The 13,346-nt window shown below is 37.9% G+C and overlaps 1 protein-coding gene across 1 annotated transcript in view; it reads right to left on the bottom strand.

Annotated features, from left to right (window-relative positions):
- Positions 1-13,346, bottom strand: part of HIBCH (3-hydroxyisobutyryl-CoA hydrolase) — a 114,868-nt gene that overhangs the window by 27,272 nt on the left and 74,250 nt on the right. Inside the window, 4 exon segments of the mRNA XM_053906907.1 lie at positions 3,014-3,095; positions 3,787-3,845; positions 8,480-8,566; positions 10,655-10,800. Coding sequence (XP_053762882.1) covers positions 3,014-3,095; positions 3,787-3,845; positions 8,480-8,566; positions 10,655-10,800 — 374 coding nt within the window.

Here is a 13,346-nt window from a genome sequence, read left to right as displayed (position 1 = left end):
ATAGATGGAGAAAAAGCATCTGAAAAATACAGCATCCATTCTTGACAAAAACCCTCAACAAAGTAGGGACAGATGGAAAATACCTCAACATCATCAAGACCATATATGAAAGACACACAGCTAATATCTTCCTTAACAGGGAAAGACTGAGAGCATTTCCCTTATGGTTAGGAACAAAGCATTTCCCTTATGGTTAGGAACAAAATAAAGATGCCCACTCTCACCACTACTATTTAAGACTGGAAGTCTTAGCCTTAGCAGTCAGGCAACAAAAAGAAATAAAGGGCATACAAATTGGCAAGGAAAAAGTCAAACTTTCAGTATTTGCAGACGACACGATACTCTATGTGGAAAACCCAAAAGACTCCACCAAAGAATTGCTACAACTAATGCATGAATTCAGCAAAGCCGCAGGATATAAAAACAACGTTCGGAAATCTGGTGCATTTCGAACAATAATGAAGCAGCAGAAAAAGATATCAAGGAATTGATTCCATTTATAATTGCACCAAAAACAATAAGATATCTAGGAATAAACCTAATTAAAGAGGTAAAAGATCTGTATTCTGAAAACTACAGAAGACATGAAAGAAGTTGAAGAGGACACAACGAAATGGAAAAACATTCCTTGCTCATGGATTGGAAGAACAAACATTGTTGAAATGTCTATACTGCCCAAAGCAATCTACACACTTAATGGAATCCCTATCAAAATATCACCAGCATTCTTCGCAGAGCTAAAACAATCCTAAAATTTGTACAGAACCACAACAGACCCCAAATAGCCAAAGCAATCCTGAAAAAGAAAAACAAAACTGGAGGAATCACAAGTCTGGATTTCAAGCTATATTACAAAGCTGAGGTCATCAAGACAGTATGGTATTGGCACAAAAACAGACATATAGATCAATGGAACAGAATAGACAACCCAGAAATTGACCCACAACTATATGGTCAACAAATCTTTGACAAAGCAGGAAAGACTATCCAATGGAAACAGGGTCTCTTCAACAAATGGTGTTGGGAAAACTGGATGGCAACATGCAGAAAAATTGGAACACTTTCTTACACCAGACACATTCAAAATGTATGAAAGAGCTAAATGTGAGACAGGAAACCATCAAAATCCTACAGTAGAACACAGGTAGCAACCTCTTTAACCTCTGCTAGAGCAACTTTTTAGTGCACATGTTGCCAAAGGCAAGGGAAACAAAAGCAAACATGAACTACTGGGACCTCATCAAGATCTTCTCTGCACAGAGAAGGAGACAATCAACAAAACTCAAAGACAGCCTACACAATGGGAAAAGATATTTGTAAATGACATATATGATAAAGGGTTAGTATCCAAAATCTATAAAGAACTTATCAAATTCAACACCCAAAAAACAACCAACCAGTAAAGAAATGGGCAGATGTCATGAATAGACATTTTTCCAAAGAAGATATCCAGATGGCCAACAGACACATGAAAAGATGCTGAACATCACTCATTATCAGGGAAATACAAATCAAAACCACAATGAGATACCACCTGGCACCTGTCAGAGTGGCTAAAATTAACACAAGAGACAATAGGTGTTAGTGAGGATGCAGTGAAAGAGGAACCCTCTTGCACTGTTGATGGGAACACAAACTGGTGCAGCCACTCTGGAGAACAGTATGGAGGTTCCTCAAATAGTTAAAAATAGAATTACCCTATGATCCAGCAACTGCACTAGGTATTTACCTGAAGGATACAAAAATACAGATTGAAAGGGGTACATGCACCCTGATGTTTATAGCAGCATTATCAACAATAGCCAAACTATGGAGAGAGCCCACATGTCCATCAACTGATGAGTGGATAAAAAAGATGTGGTGTACACACACACACACACACACACACACACACACACACACACACACACAGGAGTATCAGGCATCAAAAAGAATGAGATCTTGCCATTTGTAACGACATGAATGGAGCTAGAATGTATTATACTAAGCAAACTAAGTCAATCAGCAAAGTAAGTCAAATACCATAATTTCATTCATATGTGGAATTTAAGAAACAAAACAGATGAATATATGGGAAGACAGGGAGGAGAAAAGAGGGAATCAAATCATAAGAGACTCTTAACGACAGAGAACAAACAGAGTTGATGGAGGGAGGTGGGTGGGAGATGGGCTAGATGGGTGATGGGTACTAAGGACAGCACTTGTGATGAGCACTGGGTGTTACAAGTAAGTAATGAATTACTGAATTCTATTCCTGAAACCAATATTGCACTGTATATTAACTAAGATTTGAATTAGAAAAAAGAAAAAGAAAGTACGAGGAAACACTTTTTTTCTTTCCTTTATGTAGAAGTCTGAAATATTCCAAGTTTCATAATTATATTGTAGTTCCAAGCACATCAGTATCCAGTGTGTACTCCTTTATACAAAAACAGCTTTTCTTCTGCTGTTACCTGTTGAGTCACCTTGTAGAAAGATCAAAGTGTGCCTAACACTGACGAACACTGCTTAAAATTCAGCTATGGCTATGGATGGGGCCTCTTATTAGTTTGAAAAGGATCATTTTTTTTTATTTTTATCACTGTTGCTTAGAAAGACCATATATTGATCTGCTGCATATTAAATAGAATATATAGATTAAAGGCACAAATTGCAATATATTATAAGAAGACTATTCTCCAATGACCCAGCCTTTCTAATAAAAATGTCCTTAAATGTTTCTCCCCAGGACAAGGAGGACTACAGGGAGATGAAGCATGCTTACTGAAGTCTCTGTTACAGTCACAGGACCTAAAAACAGCCCAGCTTTGCTATAAACATCCAGCAGGTAGACAAGACACTTGGGTATAGATAAAGGTTTTGTGAAATTGCTTTCTGAGGCTCAAATGAGCTCAGGAAAAAAACAAAACAAAAAACTGTGCAGTGTCACCACCATGGAGCTCTGATGCCTTTCAAGGAGGTTTCCCTATCACAAAATCCACCACACTCAGAGCAGAAATGATCCATACATTACCTTCAACTGTTCTAAGGCAAAAGATGAACCATCTTGCTGTAAATTTTCAATAATCTGTTCCACAGTATTGGCTGAGAAGCAACTATAAAAAAGGAAACACATGATTTCACCAATCTGCAAGCAATTTCTTCTTTCCAAAATAGCAATGAATATAAACACAGGCTTTCCCCAAACTGCATTTCAATAATGAAAAAATTTCCAAGATACTTTACAGGATGATGAAATAACACACTGCTTCTCTGGGTGTTTGCAGTCTGCTTTCATTAATTCAACACAAAGCCAAATTTTTCTTTTTTTTGCTTTCTTGCGTCTATTATATGTAAATAAATATTGTAACTGTGAAAAACTGATGCTTCTAAAATTAGAGGTAGATGTCTTATTTTCCAGTAATTTTCCTCCTCTTATGTTCCTTAAGCCAGTCTGTCAATCTCTCAAATCACTGCACAAAAAAATTCTTGGCTGATCAGCTTCATAAGAACTCTGTAAAAAATAACTTTACAAAAATAAAAGATAATTCAATTGTTATTTTCTAGCCTCTTTCCCATTAAAAAAAAGATATTTTGCACTAAAATGAATCAGCATGATAAAGTATATGGATTTAATCCCTCTGAAAGAGTAAGCAAGAAGCTACTTTAAAAAGTGAAAATAAAAGCACTATGCTATCTAATCTCAGAATTCAGTGCATTTCCAAACACAATGTAATAATGTTAGCAAATTCAATTTAATACAGTCCTTCCAAAAGAACAAATATACTAAGACCTCTCTTTAAGTACCTGTTTATTTTGTCCATGTGTTCCTCAAGTATAAAAGATTTGTCTTGATCAATCTTGGACTGTTTGGGGAAAAAAATCTCATAATTAACTTGAAGTAACCCAAATCTTCTAAAAATCCTTTAAAATGTCATCAAATTTAATAATACACTTTGAGTCAGATTATCACTTTCAGTCAAATTATATCCAACAAGCTCATAAATAACTAAAAATCCAGACTGTATTTTTCCAGAGCAGGCCTTAAAAGTGTGAAAGGCAAAATATGTTCTTGTATTTTTATGTAGAATTCATTATATATGCTACATCATCATTAAAATATGTCAATGAATTAAGCATTTTAAGGGACCTGAGAAATCATCCTGTCCAAATTTCCATTTGGTATGGAAATTCCTACAACATGACTGTTATCTCTGTAGCGCTGACCTCCAGGGACAGAAAACAGTACCTCAGGAAGGAACTCACAAATGATTGAACAATTAGGATTTTTTTTTTTTATTCTGGACCAAACTAGTCCTTTCCTGTTTATAGTGCTAGTTAATCCTACTTCCACCTCTCTTCTCACACAGAACAGTTTCGTGTTCCCTCACAAACCAGGTCCAGTCCTTCTACATTAGCTACAGGTATGACTGGGTCATAGCAAAGTATAGCAGGGCTCCACATATCCTTGTTTGTTCTGGGTACAACACTTTTACTAATAAGACTAAGCCTGAGTTAGTTTTCAGGCAGTTCTATTATGCTGTTATTTTTTTTTAAACCAGTCCCATTGTAGGCTACATTTCTCCCGTGCTACACTTTATAAATTTGGTACTTTGGATGGAAATTCAAAATTTTCACTTATCTCTATTGTTATCCTGTGATTTAAAATAAGAAGTACAAGGGCAACCAGCTGGCTCAGTCAGTAGAGCATGTGACTCTTGATTTTGGAGTTGTGGGTTTGAGCCCTAACTTGGAGGTAGAGATCTTAAAAATAAAATCTTAAAAAAATATAAAAAATACATATTTAGTCTTTGCCCATACATTTGTTCTTTGTTGCTGCCTCTTAGCTCCCCCAAACCTTCGAATTTCTCTAAACAGGGCATCGTTTTGTAGTATTTGGTCTTTTGTCCTGGGTTCCTAAAATAAAGGTGAAATGGGTCTTTTGTTATTCATAACAAGCCCCTTCTGACCATACTAGAGTTCAAGTTAATGAGGGGACTTTTGGAAAAGAAAGGAGCTGACTTCCAGGGAAACCAACCAGTGATTAGAGGGTGAGACTGAAAGTCCCTCCCCCACACTACTACCACTTCCCCACTTCCCTCCATCTCCAGTGAGGGGAGAGGTTGTGGACTGAGTTCAGTCACCAATGGCCAATAGTTTAATCAACAGTGACTACGTAATAAAGCCTCCAAAAAATCCAATAGGATGGAGAGCTTCCAGGTTAGTGAACACATCTCCAAGCAGGCAGAGTGGTACACCCCAACCTCACTGGGACAGAAGCTCCTGGGCTTGAGACCCTTCTAGACCTTGCCCTGTGTACCATTTACTGGACTATTCATTCGTATCTTTTACTGTGTCCTTTATAATAAACCAAAAACACTGTTTCCCTGAGTTCTATGAGAAATTCTGGCAAATTATCAAACCCAAGGAAGGGGTCATGAGAACCCCAATTTATGGCCAACCAGTCAGAAGTGACAAGTTGGGACTTGTGACTGGCATCTGAAATGGGGTCAGTTTTGTGGGACTGAGACATTAGGGTGTGGTATCTGATGCTAACTCCAGGTAGACAGCATTAGGATTAAAACTAACTACTGGACATCCATCTGGTGTTGCAGAGAATTGCTTGATGTGTGCACACACATTTGGTGTCAAAAGTGTTATGAATGTGGTAGTAGTGGGAGAGTAAAGGAAAACACAGGGAGTGATTTTTTAATCCATATTCTTTCACCTAATTTTTTTTCTTAGTTTCAAGTCAAGTTGATCAAAATGCTGTCAACAGTCTCATCCAATTCACTGGGAAAAATTCTAAAAAACTGAAAAAGGCCAACATGACTTTATTTATAGACTAATACCCTCAAATTTAACAGAACTGTTTGATAAGGCCCTTCAACTCCCACACACTATAATTCATGCTATATTTACCCAACATGAGAGATGTCAAATGCTTTGACAAAAATCTGGTGAAATCCTCATGTGCTCTGTGTTCACAGTCATAGCACTGAACATTCAGGGGCTCTGTGAATCCATATTCATGTTCTTGAGTTCTGGATAAAATTCTTATACTATTTTTCTAAAGATTTCCTCCCCTCTCACTTCTCTGTTATGAATTCCTAATAATAAGATATTAGACCTCCTGGAATAATACCTCTAATCTTCCTTTCTCTTCATTTTCCATGTTATTAACCTTTCTGTCTTGTTACAATTTTCTTCAACCTTCAATTTTAATCTAATCTGTTGTGGAGTTTTTCCCTTTTGTTAATCACACTTCTCTTTTATTCTTTGACTACTTTATTTTATTACTTTAATTTTTAATTTTTATTTTTGAGAGACAGAGAGAAAGACAGAGCATGAGTGGGGGAGTGGCAGAGAGTGGGAGACACAGAATCTGAAGCAGGCCCCAGGCTCTGAGCTGTCAGCACAGAGCCTAATGCGGGGCTCGAACTCTCAACCACAAGATAATGACCTGCTCAACCAACTGAGACACCCAGACGTCCCTGAATACTTTTACTTTATAACTTCTGTTCTTATTTCACAGATGAAATATTTTCCTCTTATCAGAACCATAAAAGTTTTAACAGTTATAGTTTTTCTTCCTTTCCTTCCTCCCTCTTTCTCTTTCTCCTCCCTGCATTGTCTGCTTGTTTCAAGTGCCTTCTTTGTTTTTACACTTAGCATAAAAAATTTTAGTGTGAAGTATTACAATTAAGTAGCTTTATGTGTAAAGTCAATCGTAGTTATAGGATTATCAATTGTCTGAAGCATTACAGATATCAGGCAAAGACCTGGATGTTTTGCGGAGGCGGGGGGGGGGGGGGGGGGGGTGGGGACAGTCCTCAAGTGGCAACATCTATAGGTTTTTTTCTTTTTCTTCAAATGTACTGCTTGGAAGTGGGATGGTGCCATTGACCGAATGTTTGTGTCACCCCAAAATTCATGCTGAAACTTTAATCCCCAAAGTGATGGTATTTGGAGATGGTGCCTTTGGGAGATAATTAGGTCAAGAGGGTAGAGCCCTCATGATGGGATTAGCATCCTTATAAGAAGAGACCTGAGAGAGTTCACTTTGCTGTGTAAGGACACAGCAAGAAGGAGGTCATCTGCAAACCAGGAAGAGGGTCCTCACCAAGAATTTAACTGACACCAAATCTTTGGAATTTCCAGCCTCCAGAACTGTGAGAAATAAGTTTCTATTGTTTAAGCCATCAAACTTAATGGTGTTTTTATTATAGCTGCCCAAACTAAGATAGAGGATATTTAATAGTTTGGAAGCTAACTAGAAGAATAGGCTAGGGGTATTCCTATTCACTATGTTATGCCTCTTTTTTTTTTTTTTTTTTGGAAGAACCTGCTCCTTTCCCTCAGTCAGCAAGGTCTGTTTGATTTGATCTAAGGAGTAAATTTCCAATCTTCAGTCAGGCTATGAAAGGTTAGTTGCTGCTACAGGAGGAAGACTTCTGGAGGCCTAACTGCTCCTTATAAAAATTTGAAGGGATCCTCTTGTTTTTTCTGTCCATCTCCACACCCCGGTCTTCAGAGGACCCTGGTACCTTACAGAGCATACAGAGCAAGAACTGGCTTGCTTCTTACTGCCTTCCCCCACTGAAAGATAAGACTTCAGTGTTCTCAAATCTAAAGTAGCTGCCCCCTAGGGGTGCCTGGGTGGCTCAGTCAGTTAAGCGTCCGACTTCGGCTCAGGTCATGATCTTGAGGTTCATGAGTTCGAGCCCCGCATCGGGCTCTGTCCTGACAGCTCAGAGCCTGGAGCCTGTTTCAGATTCTGTGTCTCCCTCTCTCTCTGCCCCTCCCCCGTCCACGTTCTCTGTCTCAAAAATAAATAAGTGTTAAATAATAAATAAATAAATAAATAAATAAATAAATAAATAAATAAATAAAAAATAAATAAATTTAAAGTAGCTGCCCTCATCCTTCTGTTTTCAGCCTTCCAAAATATTGACATCTCATGCCTCCCACTTTCTCCTTTTCTGTTCTTTGTGGATTTGCACCTTTTTTATTCCTTCATTACAATTAAGTGGAGTTTTAGAAGGGAGCATGTATTCAACCCATCAAGTTTAATAAAAAGTCATATAACATTTTTAGAGAGTTTTGGCTCTTAAAAGAAAGTTAAATAACATAAGAATTACAAGTGACACTGCGATATATTTTATTATTATATTTAGATATGTACCAGAGTTTCACTTCAGCAGCTCAACAGGGTCAACACTGAACCATCCATTACAGACATGTCACAGTGCATTGTAAAAAGCCCTTGCAAGGGCCAATCACAAGGTTAGGCACTGATATTCACCAGCAATGAGAAGATAAGTGCAGCAAAGAAGTCGTCTTCTCAGATGACTATCCTAACAATTGTGAAGCAGTGATCCTTCCATCAAGCTTTAAAGAAAATTATTCTCAGCATATTTATATCCACCAACTGCTAATTGTTCAATCACTCCCTCTTCCCCATGAATTAAAATCTGAAGTTAGAATACTGAAAGATTACCTTTGTATGGTAAGCTTCTAAGACATCTGCAATATTTTCTTTTGAAGGTGATTTTAGGGCTATCAAATCTTCTTCTAACATGCCCAACTAAAAGAGGAAAAAAAAAAAAAGAAAACACTTGAAACCCAAAAGAAACAGACTTTTTTTTTTTTTTTTTAGAAACCTTATATTCTTTTTAAAAATACTTGTCTTAAAATTATGATGTGCTCTCTTCAGCTGAATCCGTGAAGGAAATTTTCTCTGAAGTTGAATGCACACACATTCCCACACAGCACATACCTTGCAAGGAATTGGATAAAGATGGAAGAAAATAAAGAGGAGAAAGAGAGACATTCATCTTTGTTTCTCTCTGGCTATTAGACACTTGAAATGTAGTATTGCAACCAAAGATCTGAATTACAAATTTTAACTAAAATTGCCACATGTGACTAATGGCTACTATAGTCAATGCACAGCTATACCATACAGCCACACTTAACTCTCCATCTATATCCCTCACATACCTGTTCTAAGCTCAACAAATGGGACTTTTTATTGTTTCTAAAACATACCAAATGCTTTCCTGCCCATGAGCTTGCTCATTACATATTTTCTCTATCCAGAATGCCTTTCCTGACAAAACTCATCTTAAGGCTTAGCTGAACTGCAACCTCTGTGGGAAAACTTCCAGTCCCTTCTTATAAGTAAGTTTTTCCTCCTTTCAATCCACTGAGTACTTTCTCTGTATGACAGAGAAGGGAATAGGTTGTGCATTAGCACTGTCTCCCATCCTTAACTAAATTCCGCTCTATTCAAGATTGTCCCTCCAGAAGAGATAATGGACTCCTATGTTTGCTTCCTGTTACACCTAAAGAGAAGAATGGGACTGCCCCCTACTCAATGTGACTGTGGATGCCCATAACATGGAGAAAGATCTGAAACTTCAAGCAAATGTGATAGAAGGCCCTCCTAACAGTGTACAGGAAACAATTTTCAACTTTGTGTGCTTTATATTTTTTTTTCTTAATGTTTATTTATTTTTGAGAGAGACAGAGACAGAATGCGAGTGGGTTAGGGGCAGAGAGAGAGGGAGACACAGAATCAGAAGCACACTCCAGGCTCTGAGCTGTCAGCACAGAGCCCGACGCAGGGCTCAAACTCACGGACCGCGAGATCATGACCTGAGCCAAAGTTGGACACTCAACCGACTGAGCCACCCAGATGCCCCTGTACTTTGTACTTTTTTATAATATTCCTTCTCCTATCCCAAAACATCTCCTTCAAGATCAGATATTCATTTAGAGACCTATGTGCATCCTGGAAAGCTAAGTTCACCCCATAGTTCCAGAAATGGAACACATTAATGGAGCACATTAGCAAGGTGGGCTAGTTGATACAGGCTAACCCACTTTCGGGTTCAAGGGTGATATAAGCCAGTTCAATGAGAGTGAGCTAAGCCAGTTGAAGCAGAATAAATCCCAAATCTCTTACTGGGAATTCTGAGGCAAAACCACATTGAATTGGATTTTCTCTTACATTTACCACAAAGAGATTCAACTACTATGGTAGAAACTGCCATCCCCATTTGGAAATGAGAAAACTGGGTGATAAAGAAGCTAAATTCAACCTAAGATTTAAACTCAAGCTGTCTGTCTGCAGTTCTTTGCCACTATGCTATACTGTGCTAAGAAAATTGGCCACATTGTTAAAAAGAAGAGACAGATAAGCAACATGTGTCCCTTGCAACAGATACCTTTTAGAAAAGTTTTTAAGACTATTTTACAAATGGAACCCTTAAATGCACTGGTAAGGAAACTCACAATTGAGAAGACCTTTCAAAAATGTTTTTATAAAAGCCTATCTTTTTATATATAAATTTAAATCTTTATATATTAGGTTTTCTTAAAGAAGGTGTGGGTTATTTTTTATCAAAGTGTAAGTATTCATTAAAAATTAGGCACTGACGGTGTCAGGCAAAACAGCCCTGAATCCAGATATAATTCTCTCCATTTTGCACATAAGGAAACATGATTAGAGAGCTTAAATACTGTCTCAAAGGTCACACAGCTTTAAGCGGCAGATCCTGGATTCAGACCCATGTCTAACCAAAAGCCTGTGATCTCAACCACTCATAATGCCTCCATGTACAATAGGAATTATTCTAACAACACAAAATGCAATCATCCAAGCAATTACCTTTTCAGAATCCACAAAATGTGTCGCAATTCCTGCTGTATACACATCTCTTCCTTTCAGTCTGAATCCTGTTAATGCAAGGAAGTAACCAAGTTTTCCTTGAAGTCGTGGCAAGAAATAACCTCCACCCACATCAGGGAAGAGTCCTGTAATAAAATAATGGAAAGATATATCGACTCAAATGAAAAAAAAGAATGTAACTCTTTGAGATCAGATGGCCATCTCTCTCCGGAATTTGAATCTATACTAAAAATATTACTAAACTAAGTACTATCCAATGCAATCAAAATCACAAAAGACTTGCTATTAAATTGTGCTAACTTGAGGTTTTTTTCAAAATTTTCACATCTTACTGCCATACAAGTCAAAGTATTTGACAGCATAATTTTCTATATATAAGTAGTACTCAATAAATACTACCTAAAGTTTCCTATTTTTGATCATCTCTGAAATAGTAAAAACCAAAAGAATACTTTCTTTCCAAATGATAAGCAAAGAAAAAATATGCATAATCCAATATTATGTGACAATTCATTATCATTTAAGTCATAGTCTATTCCATTAGTCAATGATATAATATTCAAGATATTTAAAGTGATGCCATAACCTTTAATCCTACGAAGAACAAGTTTACACCTAACAAAATCACTTGCAGTAACTCTTTTCTTAGCCATCTTTTTTTTAATTCCCTTATTAAAAATTCCTTATTAAAAATGACTGAAAGTAGCATATATGCAAATATTTGCCAGTACTTTTTGGTATTTAAGAGCTCCTTAAATAACTGTGACCCTCTAGTTTTATAATCCATGTATCTATTCTAAGATTGCTTCATTTATTCAAGTTGAGACTAGAACACAGGCATTCAAATTCTTCTCAATTCTACTTGACAAAAAAGTTATTAGACTTGAAAGAATTACCATTCTACTCTAAATATCTCTTAGCATCTCAAATAAAAAAGGTCTAAAAGGGAATTCATGAGTTCCCCCAACTGCCATCATCTCCCTTCCAATATCACTCACCTCAATAAAGCAAGCACACAGCCATCCAGCCTGGACACCTTCTTCTCATAACCACCCCTTTAGCACCCACCAGTGACTATGACCTATTGATTCCTCCTCCAGAAAGTTCTCCCTACAAAGAATGGCCAGAGTGATTTTTTTTTTTTAATTTTTTAATGTTTGTTTATTTTTGAGAGAGAGAGAGAGAGAAAGACAGAGTGCAAGCAGGGAAGGGGCAGAGAGATAGGGAGACACAGAATCTGACACAGACTCCAGGCTCTGAGCTGTCAGCACAGAGCCTGATGTGGGGCCCGAACCCACAACTGTGAGATCATGACCTGAGCTGAAGTCAGATGCCCAACTAACACCCAGGCACCCCACCAGAGTGATCTTTTTAATTACACAAATCTTGACCATGTTTTGCCTTCTACTGCTTAAAACTCTTCCATAACTCTTCCAGAAAGTCTATCCCTCTTAGATTAAAACTAACACTTTCAAAGTCTTCAAGGCCCCCAACCACTTTTTCAAATACATCTCTTACTATACTCACTCACTACATTCCAGCCACTCTGTTCTTCTTTCAGTTCCCCAACATTCTATACTCTACATATATTCTACACCATATACTACCTTCCCCACAGCCTCAGCAGCACTCTTCACAAGTGAAAAAATACTTTGTCCTGAAGTACTTTCCTCTCCTCCAGGGTAACACATTCTCTCTTTTTGCCCCTGCCTCAGTGGCTGCTCCTTTCCATCCCCTACTGCCGGGTCCACTTCCCTTGCTTGACCTCTACATGCTGCTATGCCTAGGCTTGACCTTAGGCTATCCCTACCTCCCTACACACATATTTCCTCAGCACTTTTGGCTCTAGATAACATCTGTATGCTCTTAAGTCCCTGTTATGGACTGAACTGTGTCCCCCACAAAATTTTTAAACTGAAGACTTGACTGCCCCCCCCCCCCCGCCCCATGTGACAGTTTGGATATAGGCCCTCTAAAAAGATAAAGTTAAATGAGGTTATAATGCTAGGCCCTAATCCAGTACAACTGATCTTTATAAGAAGAAGACAACAGCACTAGAAGCACAGACACACAGGAAAGGCCATGTGAGGACACAGCAAGAAGGCAGCTATCCAGAAGCCAAGGAGAGAAGCCTCAGGTGAAACCAAACCTTCCATTACCTTGGTCTTAGACTTCCAGCCTCCAGAACTGTGAAAAGTAAATGTTGTTTACATCACCAGTCTGTAGTATTGTTACTGCAGCCCTAACAGACCAATACGCTTCCAAATCTATATATCTAACTTATGCCTTTTCCCTTGAATAGGAAACTCTTTAGCTCTGCATTCTAGACATAAGCACATGGATAATAAGCACCTCAAATATAACATGGCAAAAACACAATATGATTCCCAAAACCCTCTAACTACATGGCTCCTTCCCTAATCAGCCTCATCCATCCAGCCACACAAGCTAAACACCTTGGAATTACTCCTGATTCATCACATGAGTAAGCCAGTTCACTCCAAAACATTTTTCAAATCTATTTTATTCCAACATACAGTTCCATACTATCCCAAGTCAAAATCACCCTCTTCTAGACCTGTGCTATCCAATAGAATTTTCTGTGATGATGAAAATGTTCTATAATCTATGCTATCCAATATGGCAGGCACTAGACAGAATGTGGCTATTA

This window comes from Panthera pardus, unplaced genomic scaffold, assembly GCF_024362965.1.
Source record: "Panthera pardus isolate Hobbes unplaced genomic scaffold, ASM2436296v1 HiC_scaffold_10, whole genome shotgun sequence".
Classification (NCBI taxonomy): domain Eukaryota; kingdom Metazoa; phylum Chordata; class Mammalia; order Carnivora; family Felidae; genus Panthera; species Panthera pardus.
Note: the sequence above shows the minus strand (reverse complement) of the source record. Positions and strands in the feature narration are given on the sequence as shown.